The sequence below is a fragment of the Oryctolagus cuniculus genome, chromosome 6, assembly GCF_051225735.1.
Source record: "Oryctolagus cuniculus isolate XC-2025 breed Fujian yellow rabbit chromosome 6, ASM5122573v1, whole genome shotgun sequence".
In the NCBI taxonomy this organism is placed as follows: domain Eukaryota; kingdom Metazoa; phylum Chordata; class Mammalia; order Lagomorpha; family Leporidae; genus Oryctolagus; species Oryctolagus cuniculus.
Genome location: NC_142872.1, coordinates 6,288,328 through 6,308,545, shown reverse-complemented (window position 1 = coordinate 6,308,545; position 20,218 = coordinate 6,288,328). Strand labels below are relative to the sequence as shown.

The 20,218-nt window shown below is 56.5% G+C and overlaps 1 protein-coding gene across 6 annotated transcripts in view; it reads right to left on the bottom strand.

The window, feature by feature from the left end:
* KCNN2 (potassium calcium-activated channel subfamily N member 2) overlaps window positions 1-20,218 on the bottom strand; it is a 319,374-nt gene that overhangs the window by 91,506 nt on the left and 207,650 nt on the right. For 5 of the 6 annotated variants that reach the window (XM_089334806.1, XM_089334803.1, XM_051834539.3 and 2 more), the window contains 3 exons: window positions 11,096-11,299; window positions 9,188-10,431; window positions 8,658-8,753 (listed from right to left, as the gene is read on the bottom strand). In XM_089334806.1, the coding sequence (XP_089190932.1) occupies window positions 8,658-8,753; window positions 9,188-10,431; window positions 11,096-11,117 (1,362 nt within the window). In that variant the 5' untranslated portion in view covers window positions 11,118-11,299. Of the gene's footprint in view, window positions 1-8,657; window positions 8,754-9,187; window positions 10,432-10,553; window positions 10,684-11,095; window positions 11,300-20,218 lie in introns of those variants that run through there. The other variant, XM_051834542.3, reaches the window with a different exon arrangement.

The following is a 20,218-nucleotide window of genomic DNA, read 5'->3' as shown; positions in this document are numbered from 1 at the left end:
GCAGCCACGAGACTGTGTCGCAAAACAGTACACAGTCCAGAGGAGTCCGAACGTTCTGCTGAGAATGGTCTACGGGAAGAATCCAGAAATCAGGCTTTGTACAGCTTCCCGGGATACAAAAGAGGCCCGGGGATCTGCAGACAGAGGTCTCTTCTGAAACTGTGCTCATCTTGTTCCTATAAAACCTGCAGTTACTAAATAGGGACACCCTTTTACAAACCTGGTGAGCCCAAATGAGAAACCCAGGACAATGGAGAAACAGCAGGTGCAGGAGACGACAGAGAGGCCAGTGCCCAGACCAACGCCACTCAGCACTGGGATCCCAGGTGCCACGCTGGGCCCGGGCACCACAGACCACAGCAAGGGCTTGGTTTAAGGAAGGGCTTCTAAAAGCAGAAGGAGTGATACAAACTTTACAAACCAAGATGCGCAGGAACACAATGAGCTCCCCCTCAGCAGAGCTCACCCTCGGGAATCATCAGTGACCGTGGCTCGAGCTCACCAGCAACGGTCTTCATGAGGCAAGTCACACTAAATACATCATTCCAAAGTGTCCGAGGATTAAATTGGTAATATTTACTTGTCGGAAAAAACTTTCAGATATTAAGGATATTTCATTGGTGGGCTGGCGCCGCGGCTCACTAGGCTAATTCTCCTTCTGTGGCGCCAGCACCCCGGGTTCTAGTCCCAGTCGGGGCGACGGATTCTGTCCCGGTTGCTCCTCTTCCAGTCCAGCTCTCTGCTGTGGCCCGGGAGTGCAGTGGAGGATGGCCCAAGTGCTTGGGCCCTGCACCCCATGGGAGACCAGGAGGAAGCACCTGGCTCCTGGCTTCGGATCCGTGCAGCACACCGGCCGCAATGCACCGGCCGTAGCAGCCACATGGGGGGTGAACCAACGGAAAAAAGAAGACCTTTCTCTCTGTCTCTCTCTTTCTCACTGTCTAACTCAGCCTGTCAAAAAAAAAAAAGAAAATTTCATTGGGGGCACAGCAGGTTAAAGCCCTAACCTGCAGGGCTATCCCATATGGGTGCCAGTTTGAGTCCTGGCTGCTCCACTCCCAATCCAGCTCTCTGCTATGGCCTGGAAAGCAGTGGAGGATGGCCCAAGTCCTTGGCCCCTACACCCACGTGGGAGACCCGGAAGAAGCTCCTGGCTCCTGGCTTCGGACCAGCTCAGTTCTGGCTGTTGCGGCCATTTGGGGAAGATGGAAGATCGATGTCTCTCTCTCTCTGTTTCTGTCTCTACCTCCCTCTTTAACTCTGTCTTTCAAATAAAGGAGAAGAATATTTAAAATTATTGGAAAAGCAACAGGAGTTTACACGGGCAGAATATAAAATTTCCTTATATAGTTACACAGCAAGCACCATGTCTATTACACGTAAGAACGCTATGAATAACATTAGCATCACATGAATCATAAGCTTCTTCAGGCAAAATTAGACGATTCCTAGCCCTCTGCATGCTTTCCCATGTTTCCAACATGAATAGCTATTAACTGTGTAATCCAGATGGGAAAAAAACAGAAATCTTCAGAGAAACCTCATTTGGTCAGGAAGCCCCCAAGAGAACTCCTTAAAGTGGTCAGATCGGTGCCACGTCCTGGGGCCATGAACAGACTGGAAGATGGCACCGCTGTCCACGGAGAAGGCGTGGACTGCAGAGGGCGTCAGGCTGTCCACCTGGCTGTCAGGGCGGTATGCAGTACTTTTTTTCTCCCAAGGGCCACCTGGTATTTATAACCTCATTTACAGGCCCATGCAAAGTTTTCAGCTCATACATTGGCCTGCAATAGAGTCATTGGATTCCAAGAGCTGCTTGTGGTTATGCGGCAGGGCCAGGCCTGATTTTCCAGGCTTTATACGGCCCCCATAGGCCCGAGTGCCCCCATCCCTGCGAAACCAGGGAAACACGGGCCGGGGCAGCTACGGTTTGTGGAGGCAAAGTCACTTCAGAGGCCAAACCGAACAGTGTGGACGGGCGGACAGCTAACACCTCATCACTGGGGTGTGGGCGTGGGCTCCTTAGGCACACGGATCAAGCTCCCAGCCACCACAGAGCTAGGCAACAGTTCCACCGCCCAGGACAGGTACACTCACGGGGCGCCCACCGCTAACGGGGACAGCGTTTCAGAAGCAGAACCCAGCACCTGCTGGAAACCACAGATCTGCACATCCCAGAGACCGTCCACGCACAGAGCTTCCTAAACCTTCCAAGGACTTGCCAAAGGAACCTCAGAGTGATGATCCAAGCAATGGTGACGGCTGGCCGACACCAAGATGCTACCGAGCGGGGTTGGTAGATGGAGAAGTAAACACTCAGTTTCCCGAGTGTCACTTGGCGACAGCTCCCGCGAGGCCGCCAGGGGAAAGCCATGCTTCCATGGAAGGAGGCGGCAGGCCCGCTGGGAGGTCCCGACTCCTCTGAGCGCGAGGCATGCCTCACTTCCTCCCTCAGAGTTCCAGCACACGCAGCAGACCCAGGAGGAGGACGGGGCACGGATGCCCAGCGACTCCGCACTGTCTAAGCAGGAGAGCGTCGAGGCAGACTGGACCCACGCTGGAACGGCTGCTGTGTGATCCTGCGAGGGGGGACCCCGTTCATCCTACAACACGGGAAACGACAGCACAGCTCTGCCTCTACCATGCCCCCCCGCAGCTCCCCCAGATCAGAGGGGACCTCCGACTTGACAGGTCCGCCATAGGCCGGCAGCAGCCACCTCGGCCCCAGGCACTGTGCCGGCCGTCGGCCCCTCGGGCTGAGGCCACCCCAGGAGCTGCCCGTCTCCTTGACTCCCTCTCTGGAGCTGCAGGATGAGCGATTCTCTCTGCTCACTCTCGGTGATGCCATCCATTCCCGCGGGCTTAAACACAGTTTCTGTGCCGAGAACCCCAGTGTCCATTTCTGGCAGACCTGTCCTCAGCGCCCGGGTCCTCACCTGCATCAACAGCAGTGGGAGACACACTCCCGACTCCTTGCCCTCCCAGCTCCACACCGCATGCACGCCTCGTGCCCAGCCCTGGCCTGTCACCCCAGCAAGCCCACCTTGCCTCTACCCGAGCACGCACTGTCTACCCATGTCACAGCTGCCGAACCCTCTCCCCAGAGCTGTCAGATGTGCTGTGGGACCCCAAGGGCCCTGCGCCCCTGCCCTGATGGGTGCCACTCTGGCCCTGTGCAGGCCACGCTGGCTCGCTCTCTTGGTGTAAGGACAGCAAAGTCCCAGCCCCACGGCCAGGGCACGGGTGGCCCCTGCAGAGCCTGCAGACCCCGGCCGCTTCTCTTCCTCTGCATCTGAGTGTGTTGCTTCCTTGTGACCTCCCGCCTGGTGCATAAACCTCCACCCCCAGCTTCCCGTCTCAGCCCTGGGTGTCCCTCTTCGCAGCACCGCACATCCAAGAACTGTTTCCTTTCCCCTTTCCTTAACCCCCTCGGAATGCAGGCTCCTAGCAGCGAAGACCTTGGCTGTCTTCGTCCCTACTCTATTAGCAGAGCTCAAAATGCTGACAAGCCAGACTCCCTCTCAGCACAAGGAAATTCTTCCTACAAGTAAGAGCTGGTGAGCAGTGGGACACAGAGCTGGCCATACACAGGAGTGGTCAGCCCCGGGAGGCGGTTCCAGCAGACACCGTGCGCCCAGGGTGATGCACAGGCTGGTGCCATGCAGGGTGGGTCCCCTCCAACCTCTCCAGTTTCATACACAGAATTCTGAGAGAACTTTGGCTTGGAATATGCTCTCCAATGCCGTATGAGTTCCTAAGGAGCAGAAACGCCCTCAAAAAAGCCCAACACCACTGCATTCCCTCCGCTACACCAGGGCAGGCTCTGACCACCTCACCAGATGAGGCTGGGGAAGATACCAGCTCATGGTGCCCATCAGCCAGGTGCACAAAACATGGCCCGGAGCTGGGCAGGGGGCTGCAGGAAGCCATGTGTGGGAGCCCCAGGGTCCCCTCGCCGCTGGTCTGCTGGGTACCTGTGGCGCCATCACTTATTTAGCGCTGCACCCATCAATAATGCACGGCCAGTGCAGGGAGGCCGTGCACAGAGACTTCGCGTCCCCAGCCAGAGGCCAAGGTCGCCCTCCAGGCAGCGCCACGTGGGGCGCCCCAGGCCCACTCCCGCCTCACTGCCTGCAGGGTTCTCACAGTCGCCCTCAGAGACCTCAACTCCAGTCCAAGTTTTCAGCTTCCTCCAGTTTCACTGACCTCCTCCGGATTCTGCAAACTCAGACCGTAAAAATGTGGCAAGCAAGTACCAGCAGATCAGATCGGATCATGCGCCGCGGAGACACCGCAGAATCCAGGCAGGGAGCCTGCGCGGTCCTAAGCTCTGTCCTCACACAGCCCTTCTCCGAATAAACACCTCGGACTTTAGAAAGCCAGAGATAAGTTCCTTTTCTGTGACAGCCACACACTATGGAGGAACAACACGTAGGGGAGCAGGAATAGAAACTCTGCAGCATTCCTGAAGGGCCAGTGAGTAGCACCCTTCCCTGAACACACAACCCCTCTCGGCCTCGGCAACCCCACTGCTGGGAGTTTGCCCTCTGTACATCCCCTGATGGGTGGATCGCAATTAACACACAGCATTAACGATAAGCAAAACCAACAGGAACATCTTAGCATCGTTTGCAACAGCTCCCAGCTGCCGGGCAGCTCGCAGCACAGGGCTGGCACGGGAACCCACAGAGCATCCCTGGACAGGAAGAAGTGCACCTGCTGAGAAAGAATGCGACAGGTCTCCCTGCCTCCAGGGGTGCAGACCTCCGAAATCTAATAAGGAATAAAAGCAGAGTAAGTGCGTATATAAACATCTAAATAATCACTCTAGAGATTCTGGAAGGATACGTAAGAAAGGCCAGAGTGGCGACATCTGAGAGGCAGGCAAGAAACTTCTCGGGGCTGTCAGACTGACTGTTACTGTATTTGTTGTTTCACTGGCAAGAGTAACAACTATAGACGGCATTTTCTGTGGGGTCTGGAAGTACCCACTCGTTCTCTATAGGAAGCAGGCAGCCAGGGGGTTGGGGAGGCACTCCTCTCCAACCAGGAGCCTCTCCAGCCATAGCTCTGTAGAGTCCATCTCTAAGGCAGGAGCACTTATCCCATTGTAAAAGTTACCGAAGAAAAATCAGAATGTTCTCCCCAGAGCTGGTTACTCTGTGATCATGTTCTTAGCCACAGAACAGAGAGAAGCTAAAATGTTTCCCATTTCAAAGTACGGCACCTGCCATTCTCCCAGGAGAAGCACAGAGGGTGGCTGCCCCGAGGGCTCCTTTGCCAGCTTCGCACCTGTGCCTGTCAATCTCAGAATACCCAGCAACTCTTCCCACTAAAACCCCCTCGAGAAAAAGAGGTTTTCGATGTTGAAGATCTTGAACTCTGGTACTTATTCCATCAGAAAACTACCTCCCACACCACTGCGGGTATGGGAACGAAGAAAGGAAATCCGGCAATCCTACCTTGGTTCTACTGACAGTGAGTCCATGACCTTGAAACTGGTCGAGGAGAAGGGACTCACTTGTTATCAAGCAACCCTTCCATGTTGAATAAGAACTACTCTGATGGCATCTTCACTGTCGACGGTCACAACCCCTACGTATTTATTAGAGCTTGTGGACTGAATGTGTCCATTCACCTATCTACCTGGTGGCTTTACCGATGACTCTGGAAAGCACGGCCACATGTCTGAAAAGATGGGGTATCTACTTCCTGAAACCTGCTACCATGAAATCTAATTTTATGTAAGCGTTCTAACAGAAAAAGTGATTACACCTTCAGTTGTGAAGAGCAAAAGTAATTAGTGAAATGAGCACGCGATACGGCCGTGTGCACTGAGCTGTCTCTGGTACTGAAAAATGACACCAAAGCTGAAATTTCCTCAACTGTGCTCACCACGGCCCCCGGTGACTCACCTGAACCGGGTACAGACATTTTATGAAAGGTCACCCTGACTCTCCTTCCAAGCCCCCCACAAAAACGCCAGCACCTCCCCAAGCTTCGATAACAGCGCCAGAGAGAGGACAGAGGGCCAGCGGAACGCCTGACATTCCCTGAGAGCAGGGGCAACCACATGACGCACCAGAAACCGCTAGAAGCTGGCATGAGCCGAGCACCACACTCACACGCTAAGAAAGAGCTTAGAGGCTGTGGCTTTAGGGGACGTGCTGCACCCAAGGACAGGCTCTGCGTGCCAGCCGTAACCCCTGCCGAGCTCCCCGAGCCAAGGGCAGCCACTATAGTTGGGACGCTTTAAACTAAAACACGCCCGGGAGCCTGACACTTTTCAAGGAAGAACAGCACCTCCGACAGTGATGCTGGGGTGACATCCAAGGGGGGCACGACTCAGCGCATGCCAGGCCCGCCCCCAGGACTCCCCGAGAGAGGGGCAGGCTGCAGCCTCCCTGCTGTCTCCCGGCTCAGGGTCTTCACAGCCCCGTTTCCATGTCACGTTCCTGCTTGGGAGGGCAGCCAGGATAAGAACGCAGGGAGAAACCCCACTGCATAAGACCCCGAGAGGAAGAAGCTGTGCCCAAGAGAACCAGAGAGACCTGAGACTCCATCTTGGAATTACCCTTCACTGTGGCGGGTTCAACAGAAACCAAAAACCATGGAAAATGGCCTGAATTTTTACAAAACCCAAGATTTTGCAGTGTTTGCACTAGTCAACAGGCAAGGAGGCCCCTGCACTCATTCCCCAATGGTCCACTCTCTTCTCTCTCTCTCTCGAGGTCTGCAGAGACCCTCATCACACCCACGCGTCTGCAGACCTCCCCACCCCAGTCTCCAGGAAGAACCAAGGGACAGAACGCTGCCCACCATGAGATTTCCCGGGTCTTAATTGGTTTCAGGTTCTCACACAGGGTCGCTTTCTCTAGAAGGAGACAGGCACCCACAGCCCCTCTGCGGATCCCATGTACAACCTGCCACGCTCTCTCAGTACTCTTTCAGAAGTCAGTGTTTTCAAGACACCTTGTTCTTGAGATCCACACCAACACACACCCTCCTCCAGAAACACTGGCTTCCTCACGGGCAACACTAGGAAAGCTGACGCTTAACGCACAAGACCACTCTAACAGCAGGGCGCGTCTTCAGTGACTTGATTTGGTCAAACACGTAAGAACACATCAGAACACACAGGTCACAAACCAGACTTTCGGATCTACAGGGACACCACAGACAGAGCCATGTCTGTCTGTGTTTTGGGCTCTGCCAGACAGTAGCAGAGCAGTGCGGGGGGGGGGGGGGGGCAGCCTGGGGCACAGGCTTAGAGCTGGCTTTGCCCCTGACTGGCGCTCTCCTCTCTGGCTCCAGCTTCCTCACCTGCGGACTGAGCCCACGGCCCCGGACCCCCAACTTCTTCCTTCCTGCTTGGCCCTCGGTACCGGCAGCCGTGTTTGTCCTGTCAAAGTCCCACTTCAGAACCCTGGAAATGGGCTCCAGAGCCCCAGATCACCAGCACTGAACTAAAAATGGGTCTGCTTAAACAATCCCAATTTTTAAAAGATCCAAATAACGTGTGCCTTGTTTTGCAACTGCGGCTTTATTCCTTTATATCTCCCTAATCCTCATCCCCTCACCTCTCCCCTGGAAAACACACTCTGCAAACCTTGTGTCAACACAAGGGCAAGGTAATGGAATGTCCCCCTCCTCACCTGGGGTCATCCGTGCCCCTGTTTTCTTTGAGGAATCCTTAATGCTAGCTTCTTCCCTACATAGTATGTATTTCCTAATCGCTAACTTAAAGTAGCGTAACTTAAATGAATACTCAATTACTTAAGTGGTGAGCCCTCCACACCGTTTTAAATCCAAGCATAGCCTAAAAAAAAAAAAAAAAAAGAGAGAGAAAAAGAGAGAGAGAAAGCAAGCAAGCAAGATCCATCATTGCAAATCCTAAGCTGCAAAATCTCTATCTAATTTTTGAGAACTAGTTATTAATTTAAGAACTTATTCCTTTGCCCATGGGCTACAGTGCAGCAAACAAGTAACAAAATGACCTGTCAATTTTGTGGCCAGTATTCTGACGCTGCGATTCACCGCCAAACCCAAGAATAGAGCTCCGTCCGCATTTAACCTAAACAAGCATTCCCTGGGAACGCAGCTCATGGGGGCTGGGGCTGCAACTCTCAGATGACACCTGGGGAAAAAACGCGTAATGTTTTTGCTGAGAATCAGACTACTAGGCAACGCATAAGGAACCTGTATTCTTCACTTAGAACAGGTTATTTTTTCCTAAGAGAACATCGGGGTCTAGGTGTATGAAAGGGCCAGAACGCTCCTCATACCTTATTTATAGAAATTATTAGCTGCCTCTTCCCTAAGCAAAGTTACAGCAGAATGTGGAGGGACAACACCTCCCGTGAGGGTCACCGGCCATGGTCAGGTTTGTCAAGCAGGGACACACAACCCTTGCCCCTAAGGTGAAGGGGCGGATCCACCTAAGGCAGCCAGGGCTAAAACACATTCCAGAAACCATTGCGTGTGTCCAGGCGGCACTGCCTCGTGTTGTTTTCCACTTCTTGGAAGGGCCGGTCAGGTGCTCACCCAGGAACACAGCCCCGCGTGTCCTGCAGCCTTGGGCAAGGACACGAGTGCCCGGGGAGGAAGCCGGGCCGCCCTGCGCTCCTGCAGGCTGCGCGGCCGGCAGAGCCTGTTACCTGGATTTCCCTGGCGTGGTACACGATGATCAGACCGAGCAGGATGACGGTGGAGAGACTGATAAGGCATTTCAGAGCTAAGGAGTACAGCGACGCCTGCAACACAGTCAGACACAAGCACTTTTAAGAACCCACCCTCCGGGCCCCTGGAGATGGGGTGGTCCCCGCAGGTGGACCCGCGCTCGCAGCAGGGCAAGCGGGTGTGTGTGAGTGCGGGGAATGGAGGGGGGCACCCCTTGTCCGCGGAGCTAAGCGAGGGGCGCGCAAGGCTGGGCGGCCGGGTCCGCGCCCGGAGCGCCGCGCCCGGCCAGTGAACCCCGCGAGGAAGTTCCTCGGAGTCCAGCGCTGCTCCTGGTCAGCGGCGCCCCCCACCCCCACCCGGCATCCGAGACGCCCGCAGCCTGTGGTCCCCACCGACTCCCAGCGCACCGCTCGGGGAACTTTGGCGTCCTCGCCGAGCTGCCCAGCAGCGCCCCTGGGCGTTCCCGGCGATCCCGCCGGGGTCCCCGCAGCGGCCCGCGCGCGTGTACCTTGTCGTAGGCGCCCCAGGACAGCTCGGTCTCGATGACCATGACCACGATGCCAAACATGCCGAAGATGAGCGCGTAGTCGCTGAGCCGCTTGCGCTTCTCGAACAGGGCGCGCCGATGGCCCAGCTTGTAGCCGATGTTCTGGTTCTTCTTCTTGCTGGGCTTGGGGCCGCCGCCGCCGCCCGCCCCGTACAGCGCCAGGTTGTTGGAGTTGTTGTGCTCGGGCTTGGACACCACGATCTCGGGCGCCGGCGACGAGGCGGCGGCCGCGGCGCACGGGGAGGACGCGCCGCCGGCGCCGGGAGCGGGGGGCTGCAGGGGCTGCGCCTCCGAGTCCATCTCGTGCAGGTTCCGGCGGGACGCGCTCAAGTTGCTGAGCGGCCGCATGACGCCCCCGTTGTACCTGCAGCTGCTCATGGCTATTTCGGTGAAGGGGTTGCTCTCGCGGCGCGCCTGGGGCGCGGGGTGCTGGTGGGGCGCGGGGTGCTGGTGGTGGTGGTGGTGGTGGTGGTGCGCGAGCGGCGGCCCGGAGCCCAGGCTGCCCAGGCTGCCCGTGGGGCTGGCGGCGAGCTGCAGGCGGAGGCACAGAGGGGACTGCGCGGCGGGCGCGGGCTGCGGCGCGGGCTGCTGCCGGCGCGCACTGGCATGGCTGGACGGCGTCAGCTCGCTCACGCTGAGCTGGCTGCCCCGGCGCGACGAGCAGCAGCAGCAGCACGACGAGCCCGACAGCGGCGAGGAGGTGCGGGTCCGCAGGGCGCCGCCGGGCGAGGAGCCGCGGAGCAGCAGGGACAGGTTATCCCCCGCCCCCGCCGCCGCCGCCGCCGCCGCCGCCGCCGCGGGCCCGGAGGAGGCGCAGCTGTTGCGCCGGAGGCATGGGCTGCTGCCGCCGCTGCCGGGCGGCGGGTGCGCCAGGTGCGGGTGGTGGTGCGGGTGCGGGAGCGGCGCGAAGGGCGCGCACGGCTTGTCCTGGCTCGGCGGCGGCTGCTGGCAGTGCAGGTGCGCGGAGCGCGGCGGCGGCGGCTGCTGCTCCGGGAAGAAGCCGCGCTGGAACTGCAATGGGGTTTCCATGTCAGGGCTGTTAAAGCTGCAGGGAGACCAGGCGGTGGTGCACCCTGCGCAATGCGTTATGGTCGGGAGCGGGGACTCCTGCCGCTGGTGCGAGGAAGGGCCCATGCCGGCTCCGGTAGAATCCAGGCGGCGAGTCCGATTGGCTGGGCGCACCAAAACAATGGGCATGACATCACCTGCGGGGACCGAGACCGAGCTGGCGGCGGCGGGCGGCGGGGGGCCGGGGAGGGGGTCTAACGGGGGAAGCCTCGGGGCGCACGCCCGGCCCGTACCAGGCCGCCCGCTCGCCGGGACCCACCTGCTGCTCCGGAGCGCCCCGGGCCCTGTCGGGCGCCGGGAGCCCCCGTGCGCTGCGGCCGTGCTGCGGGGGCGACCGAGACGGGAGGCGCGCCCTGGCCGCCGCCCCCTGCCCGGGGCCGGGCGCGCTGCCCTGGCCACCTGCGCCCTGCACTGCAGCGCGTCGGGCCACCCCGGCCATGGGCACGCGCGGCGGAGCCCGTGCGGAGCCCGGCCCGCTCCCGCTTCCTTACGCCCCTGAGCGGCGATGCAGCCGCCCCCTCGCCCCACGCACGCCCCCTCCGAGAGGGGACAGCGGCTGGGTCCGCGTGGCGGCGTCTAGGCTCGGCCGCTACGGGCGCAGCCTCTGGGATCCGCGGGCGGGCGGGCGGCAGCGGCCGCGCTGCGCTCTGGCCCGGCGAGCCGAGGCGAGGGAAGGGTTAACCGTGCGCGCCCGGGCGGGGCCGGGGGAGGGGATCCCCGGCGTCCGCGGGCGGGGCCGGCGCGGGCTTCCCGGGTCCCCCCGGCGGGGGCGGAGGGCTTTCCCCGCCACCGCCCGCTCACATGCGCGCCTGCTGCGGAACATGAGGGGCTGGCGCCCCCCGCCGCCAGCTCCCGACGTCGGCGCTCAGGGTCACCGGCGGCCGCAGGGGCTGGGTCCGCGGGCTGCTCCGGCTGTGGGCAGGCGGCTCGCTTGCGGGTCTGGGGCTGCTCGGGCCGCGGGCCGCCAGCTCCTCGTGGGCTCCTCGTCCTCGTCCTCCTCCTCACCTGTAGCGGACACACAGCAAAGGCGGGTCACCCGCGCGCCACGCGAGCGCCCTGCTGCCCGGCTCGGGGATGACTGAGCGGCAGCGCAGCGGGCAGGCCGCGGGTTTGCTGGACACAGGGAGGATGGTGCTTTCTGTGTGCATCCCCCGAAAACACCAAGTGGTGCGCGCTGAGGTCGGGCGCCATGACACACCGCGGCGGGGGTCCCCACGTTCGCATTTCTTTGTGAATTGGAATCCCCGTCTCCCCCAGAACTAGCGATTGGCCAGCCATTCGTTTGCGTGGTAAACTGCGGGTCTGCAGTGCCATTTTTTTGTGTGTGATAGCAATGAAGATAATTAGACCCAGACGTTAGTGTGAAAGCGGATCGCCCTCATTAGGTAAGTGGAGTTCGCAGCGGGATCCAATTTCTTGATATTCTGCTAGGCGCTGCCCCAGGCTGCTGCCCTGGAAAGGGCCTGGGGGAGAGGGGGGAGGGAGCCGGCGTGGGAGTTCTCGGTGCCATTGAGTGAATAATTCATTTTAGGACGCGAAGGCAACAGACCCAGAAGAGAAGGGCAGGGAGTGGCGTTGGTGCCTGGGGGGAGCAGTGCGGGCAGGACTGGAATCGCCGTGGTCTCTGCCAGAATAGGATCCTAGGGCATCTTGTTTACCGGCTATTATAAAGGGGCGGGGGTGGTTGTAGTCCCCAAATCGTCAATAAAACTTGCTCTGAATCATGACTCTTGGTGAATTTGGGAAGCAGCTATTCAGTTCCTGGTCAGAAAGGAAATTCAAGTCCGGGATGGTGGTGCGAGGCAGATTAAGCCACCACCTGAGACCCAGCTTCCCAGCACTGGTTCTAGTCCCAGCTGCTCCACTTCCAGTCCAGCTTCCTGCGAATGCCCCTGGGAAGGCACTGATGCTGGCCCAAATGCTGCCCACGTGGGAGTCCCAGATGGAGTCTGGGGCCTTGAGGTTCAGACTGGCCCAGACCAGGCTGGTGCAGCCATTTGAGAAGCGAACCAGCAGATTCAAGATCCATCTCTCTCTCTCTCTCTCTCTCTCTCTCTCTCTCATATGCCTTTCAAATTTAATACATCAAAAAAAAAAAAAAAAGAAAGAAAAGAAAAGAAAAGAAAAATCCACCAAGCAGAAAATCCATCAAACCTTTGTTAGCCCATCCAGACAAATGTTACAACGTCCTTCCAGCTGCTCTATCTACCCGCTTGGGAGAAAATGACCCACCCTTACAAATCTAAACCCTTAAAAGCAGTTAGATACGTTTCCCTGGAAGATGACACAGACCTCCCTCTCCAGTATCAACGCAGTTACCAGCACTCAATGAGACATACATTTCTAGAGTTACTAAAATGTCTTAAGAAAAACAGCAGATGCACGCTCTGTGCCCAACTGCCTCTGCCAGACAGCGAATGGAAGCCGGAGACTGCGGTCCACGGCGTTCAGGCTTCCTGAGGTCCCCTAGGGAGGAAGCAACACACAAGACACGCAGGACCGAGCCCACAGCACGTGGAACTGCCAACCCCAAACCCACACAGCAGCACTCAGCCCGGCCGGCACTGCGGGAAAAGCTCCCAAGACATGATTTTTGCAGAGGGGAAACAGCAGGCCAATCAGACCCTACCCCTTTTCCCTAAAGGAATCTGATCACACACGCACTCAGAAATCCATCTGGCCAACACGCATCTGCACTCGGAGAGCGGGATGACCGTCAGCATGACGAGGGAAACCCAAAATACAAAGCCGGCAACTCCGTGTTTCCCTCCGAGTCTGGCGCACCCTACACGACCAGGTTTGGATGGGGTCCACTGCAGAAGTTCCTGTGTGGACCTTAAGAACAGGCATGCCGTATTCTGCTTGTTTTTTCCTGGGTGGGACCGTGGGTTCACACGAACATGCAAGGTTGACAGTTACAGCCACAGCCACAGTCTTGCACGTGGCCACGGCTTTGCACGTGGGAGCTCTCCAGTTACATTGTGAGTGTGAGGAGGGGAGGAGAGAGGGAGGAAACATGGGAAGCTTTACAGAAAGGACGCAAATCAAGGGCCTGCAGCGACCAGCGGTGAGCGTGCAGAGCGTGCAGAAAACGGCGTCTGAGCTGTTCCCTCCACAAAGCGCGGCAAGTGCTGGAATTCCCTGGATTAACACCAGAGGTCATCCTCGCCCACACAAAGCTTCCCACCTCCCATCAGTTAAGTCTCTGGATTTCCAGCACCGTGGTTTTGGTAGAAATTACATCTTTTCTTTATGGCCTACAACAGTCACTGTCCTACACACATAAACCCTTATACACACCCTCACACACACGTACCCTCACACAACCACATACTGTCATACACATATCCTCACACACACATCCTCACACACACATCCTCACACACCAATACCCTCACACAACCACATACTGTCATACACACAGCAACACACACACATCCTCACACACACCCTCACTCACCCATATATCATACATACACACATCCTCACACACCTATACCCTCATACAACCACATACTGTCATGCACACACATCCTTACACAACCACACACACACCCTCCTCCTCACTTGCTCACTTCTCCCCCTTACTTGCACAGCCCCTCCACCCTCACACACACACACACACCTTCACACACCTAGATCCTCATACACCCACACACCATCAAACACACACATCCTCCTCCTCACATGCTCCCACTTTCTCTCACTCCCACAGACCCTGCACCCTCACACCCACCCACACCCACATACATATACCCTCATACACATACACCATCCCCACACACAGCCTCACATACATCCAAACCCTTACACACACACACACACATACGCCTTCACCACACATACACCCTCACACAACCACACACCCTCATACACACATAACCTCATTCCCTCACACACACATAAGCCATTACACATACTCCACACACATACACCCTCACACAACCAAACACCCTCATTCACATCACTGACACATCCTCACCCACACACCCACATAAACCCTTGCACATACCCCAGACACACTTTCACACACACATGTTCACACATGCTCACACACACACACACTCACACACATCCTTAGAGACATACCCTCACACATACCTCACACACATCCTCACACTTACCTCAACACATACACACTTGCTCACACACCCTCACCTTCACATTCTCACACACATATCCTCACATATACCACTCACACACATACATGTTCTCATACACCACACAGACCCTCACACTCAAATCCTCACACATGCCACTCTCACACACATGTCTTCACACAACCACACACACCCTCACACACATGTTCACACACACATATCCTCACAGACACACCATCACTCACACACACATATTCTCATACAACCAGACACACCCTAGTACATATTTTCACACACACATATCTTCACACACACACACACTCACTCACACACATATCCTCACACACAGATATATCTTCACACCCTCCACTCACACACATACATATCCTCATACAACCGCACACGCCCTTACACCCACACGCTTTCCTGGCACAGCGACTCCTAAACTGCAGGCGTGGGGAACACTGCACAGTGTCTGCAGTGCCCCCTGCATCTGCCTCAGTTTCTGTTACGCCACGCGGTGCGTTTCCTTCCCTCATGGGGAGCGCCTGTCTGCACCACAGCAGCAGCCTCTCTGGGACTGGGAGTCCCTGCTCCACGTCCAGCGGCATCCCAGCACAGATCCAGGTGGCTCTTGCGCACGCGCGAGGTCTGGGAGAGCCTGGCCTACAGCATCGGTGTGTGTCTGAGCTTGACCTCCTCCTCTGCTGGGCTGAGTCCAAAGGCACAGCGGGGTCTCCTGTCCTCTCTGCACTCACCTCCCCTAGCGCGCAGTCCCAGGGGGGAATCAGCGGGTCATCAGTCCTGCTCTCAGCACAACCTCGCTGCTTCCTGAACCCTAAAACACCACTGTTCCGCAGGCGCACACTGTCCTAAGCACACAGGAGATACACCACATTCACAGAAACCATGGAAAGAATCATCATCATGCGCATTCTTCACTGTCACTCCCTTCTGTAGTCCTCCCGTGTATCCTACCGTTCCTGAGCCGATTAGCATATCCAGGAGGGTTTCTGTGGTGCCGCACCTGCACACGCACACGCACACACAGTCAACACCCCGCTGCACGTGGATGCCGAGGGTACTGCCGGCTGCGTGAGTCACAGCTCGTCCGTGGCACGGCACTGCTGGGAGGCGGGAGACGCCCTCGGAGCTGTGACGCAATGCCAGGCCCCCAGGCCCTGGGGGTGTGCTCTCCGACACAGGTCTCCAGGAAGCTCCTGAGCTCCTGTGAGAAGGCTGTTAGGAAAGCCCAAGTCTGTCCCCAGCCCCTCTCTCTGCTCGTGGCGTGAGATGTGGCCGCTCACTCGGATGCCCACCCCAGCCACCGCCATGCCCTCCACCGCCGGCTCCTCCCCAGGCCCCAGCTGTGCACCTCTGAAGCCGGAGCTCCACCAGCCTCTCCTGTCGGCTGCCTCGGGGGCTTCCTTGCAGTCATGCAAAGCTGACTCACACTCACTGGCATCTTGTCAGGAGAAGTGCACTTGCAGCCATTAAATGGGTGAACAGTTGAAACTGCTGACCCTAAGCTCTTTCTTTAAATTCTCCTGTGGATTGTAGGAACAAATATCCCTTGGCAGCTAAAAACACATGCCCAAATCTTAACAGGGAGAAACCACAAGTGGACAGCTGAGACGTGGTTTCCGAAGCCGTCTCTCACGTGTTGTCTGAGGTCCATCTCCCAACAGCTCATACGGGAGGTGGCAAACGTTTTGTTGTCATCTCCACCTTACAGGTGAGGATAATCCATGAGCTCCGGAGCCCCGCACATGCAAGGCGACAGAGCCAGCGGGCAGCCAGGAGAAGCAGAGGCCACGCAGTCCCCAGCCTGCAGGTGCATCTGATTCACACGCTGCCCGCGTCTCCCCTCAGCAGAGGAACCGCCTGTGGACTCCATCGGCTTGCGCGGGAGCAGACAAAGGGCCAGTCGTCGCCAGGACGCTGTCTCGTTTGGGTTTCTGTGATCTTTACCTGTCGTCCTCTCATCAGCTTTGGTGAGCAGAGCTGCAAACCAGGTGTGGATGAACCAGCACGCTGTGCACCTGCCTGCAGGTCCAGGGTGTCGAATTGCAAAATGTCCATTTAAAACCAGCAACAGATTTCCAGGATGCTCAGCCTTGTTCTTCTACCCCCTCTGCTGCCAGCCTGAGCCTTCCTCATTTTTGGCCACATCCACAATGGACACTGGGAGACAACCAAGGGTGCTGGGAAAAGCCCTCCTGTGTTATTATACAACAAGGGCAAAGGCTGGTGGGACTTCCAGTGCCCTGCTCCGGGGGCCCAGCCTGGCTCCTCAGCCGCCCTCCCGCTGCTTCTCGCTTCACACCCAGCAGCGAGGGGACCAGATGGAGGAGGCCAGGCTGCCCGTGTCCCACAGCTGGAGCAAAGAGGGAGCAGAGGAGACACCAAGACAGAGGTCGCAGCGTCCACCTGGTGGTCCCAAACGCACCAGGCTGCTCGGTGCAGAGACACAGGAGGCTTCCTGAGGGCTTACCCTCCCCTCCCAGGTCCCATGTAACGGTGTTTTCTCCTCCCTCGCGGGGTTAGGGCACAGGACGGGTCACCTCCTTTTCCTCTTTGCCCATCACAGCCCTGCAGGTTTCTGGTTTTTTTAACCCCTTGCCAAACAGGCTCAGCCCATCTATGACCGTTTGTGGATGTATTCCTCCCTTCCTTTCCAGGACTGTTTCCATTCCCCACCTCCTAATCATCGCCTTAGCGCAAGCGCCGAGCGGATGCTGACGTGAAAGGGAGAGCCCAGGACCTGCTAAGTGAGGCAAAGTGCAGCGGCCTCAGTGAGGAGACGCGGAGCGCTAAGCCAGCGTTGTCACAGAAGGTGGGTGCGTCCTTACCCAGCCGGTCGGGTCTTTCAAAAAGACGACTGAGTCAGTGTTACTGCCGTTTCACTGTGCGGCTATACATCCATTGGCGCTCTCACTCCAGTGGTTTCATTACTCACGTGCAATAACTCCAGTGATACAACATGACATACACTGGACAGTATGGTGGGAAAAACAGCCACAACAGAGCCGTGCTAGGCCAGGACGGCGAGGGAGCCTGCGACCTGGCACAGTGTGTTCTGCCCGCCAGGAGGAAGCCCTCCCACACGTGCTTCAAGCGAACTATTGAGCGCCTTCTTTCACAACACAGTCTCTCAGCAAGAGTACTTCTGAAGGTGGGCAGCCTCGCGCTATGGGGTTCAGAGGACGGACATCCACACATGCTTCCTCCTGTCCTCCTCCACCTCCGTCAGCCTCACCCTCCATCACCGGCCCACGGCAGCAAGGATGGCCACAGTGGCTCCCGGCCACCATCCACACCCGCAGCCCAGCACTGCAACCCGTGTCTTAACCTAAGTCCCAGCCCAGCCCTGACCCAGTCCTGCGAGACTGGCCAGAGGGAAGGTTTGGAGGTGACCCAGGCAGCAGACAATGTCGATAAACACATAGAAAGCATAAAAAGAACCAAATCGAAAATCCAGAGCTCAACAGCACAATACCCCCAGTGAAGAGTTCACTAGAGGGCCCCCTCATGGATCTGAGCTGGGAGAACAGGGCTCAGTGAACTTGGAGGTAGACCATGGAGAGTGTCAGGAGAGAAGAAAGTTCAAAGATAAGTAGACAGAGCCCTGAGGAACGCGGGACACTGTTAGGCACACAACGTACGAGAACAGAAGATGAAAAGAGGAAAGAGAAATAAAAGTAGAAAAAAAGGTGCAAAGAGATAATGGCTAAAACGTTCCACAGTTGGTGGAAAACACTCGTCTACACCTCTGTGAAGTTCAACCAACTCCCAGCAGGATAAACACAGAGCATCCACACCCAGTCACGTCGCAGTCACAACAGTGAGAACCAGAGCAAAGCGAGAAGTCTTGCACTTGGCAAGACAAACACCACATGTCCAGTGCACGGGGACCACCGTAAGATGAGCAGCTGGCGTCTTTTCAGCAGCGGTGGCCGGGAGGCGGCGGGACGAGACGGCCGAGGCGCTGGAGGAGAGTCTGTCGTGGTGGAATGTCACATCCAGGAACAGCATCCAACGTGAAGACAGTGCCCACCCCGGATCAGAGTGCCCAAGGTCAAGTCCTACCTCATGCCAGCTTCCTGGTGATGCCGCCCCCCTGGGAGGTGGCGGTGATGGCCCAAGGACCTGGGTCCCTGTCACCCAGGTGGGAAACCTGAGTGGCTCCTGGCTTCAGGTTGGCCCAGCCCCTGCTGCTGTGAGCGTTTGGGGAGGGAACCAACTCACTGAGGGGCTCTCTTCTCTATCTTATTGCCTCTCATTTGCTTTAAAGAAACCATGAATACGGGCCCGGCACTGTGGCGCAGCGGGTTAATGCCCTGGCCTGAGGTGCCGACATCCCATATGGGCACCGGTTTAAGATCTGGCTGCTCCACTTCTGATCCAGCTCTCTGCTATGGCCTGGAAAAGCAGTAGAAGATGGCCCAAGTCTTTGGGTCCCTGCAACCCATGTGGGAGACCCTGAAGAAGCTCCGGCTGTTGCGGCCAATTGGGGAATGAACTATCAGATGGAAGACCTCTCTTTCTCTCTCTCTCTCTCTCTCTCTCTCTCTCTCTGCCTTTCCTCTCTCTGTATAACTGACTTTCAAATAAAAATAAATAAATCTTTAAAAAAAATGAAGACAAAATAAACTTCCAGATAAATAAAAACTGAGAGAATCTGTACTAACAGATCTTCCGTCTAAGACATACTTCAGATTTCCAGGCTGAGTGCGTTAGCGCCAGATGGCACGCTGAATGCAGACAACAAACAAGAATGCCAGAAAGGTAATTGTGTGACTATTGTTTAAAAGTATAATTTCATAATTTTCTCCAAAATTATTTATAAATAAATTTCATTAAATAATGTACTCCCATGATACTGTTTGGTCTATAATATAGAAACATCACAAAAGATAAAAGTGGAAGCAGATTTGTGTTGGATTATAGGAATGACACCAGAAATGGCAAATAAGGTTACTATAGGAGACTTCATGGAAACATACTCACTATCTTCTATTCTCGCTTCTTTATAAAAATTAGGTTATTTAAAGTAGCTGTGATAGGGGCCAGTGCTGTGGCGCAGTGGGTTAAAGCGCTGGCTTTAAGTGCTGGCATTCCATATGAGTACTGGTTCGAGTCCTGGCTGCTCCAGGGCTGCTCCACTTCCAATCCCGCTCTGCTATGGCCTGGGAAAGCAGTGGAAGACGGCCCAAGTCCTTGGGCCCTGCACCCACGTGGTAGACCTGGAAGAAGCTCCTGGCTCCTGGCTTCAGATCAGCACAGCTGCGGATGTTACAGCCAATTGGGGAGTGAATCATCAGATGAAAGACCTCTCTCTCTGCACCTCTCCTTCTCTCCCTGTGTAACTCTGACTTTCAAATAAATAAATAAATCTTAAAAAAAAATAAAGTAGCTGTGATAATGTGTGGAGGAATGAGAAGGCCATGCCAAGATGGGCGTCAGTTACTCAGGAATGGCTTCGGAACCCACCTGGCAAAGGAGCCTGCCTGATACCAGGCTGTGATTGGTTAGGGCATAGACCGCCCCTTGACCGGATTGGCTGCCTTGACTATATAAGTTGCTGTACTGAAATAAACGAGTCTGCAAGCTGCTCACCTCTGGCCCGCTCTCACCCGACTCCCGGGGTCTGTGTGGTGACTCCGCACCTCTTGCCCCCACCACGCTCCTCCTCTCAGAACGAATCCACAGCAATGATAATGTATTACAGGAACTGCAGTACTTGAGGGCACATCGCAGTTTGTGGATGTGGAATTAAAAAGTACTTATTTTGGTGCCAAAAAGCATTTTGAAATCCATGCAT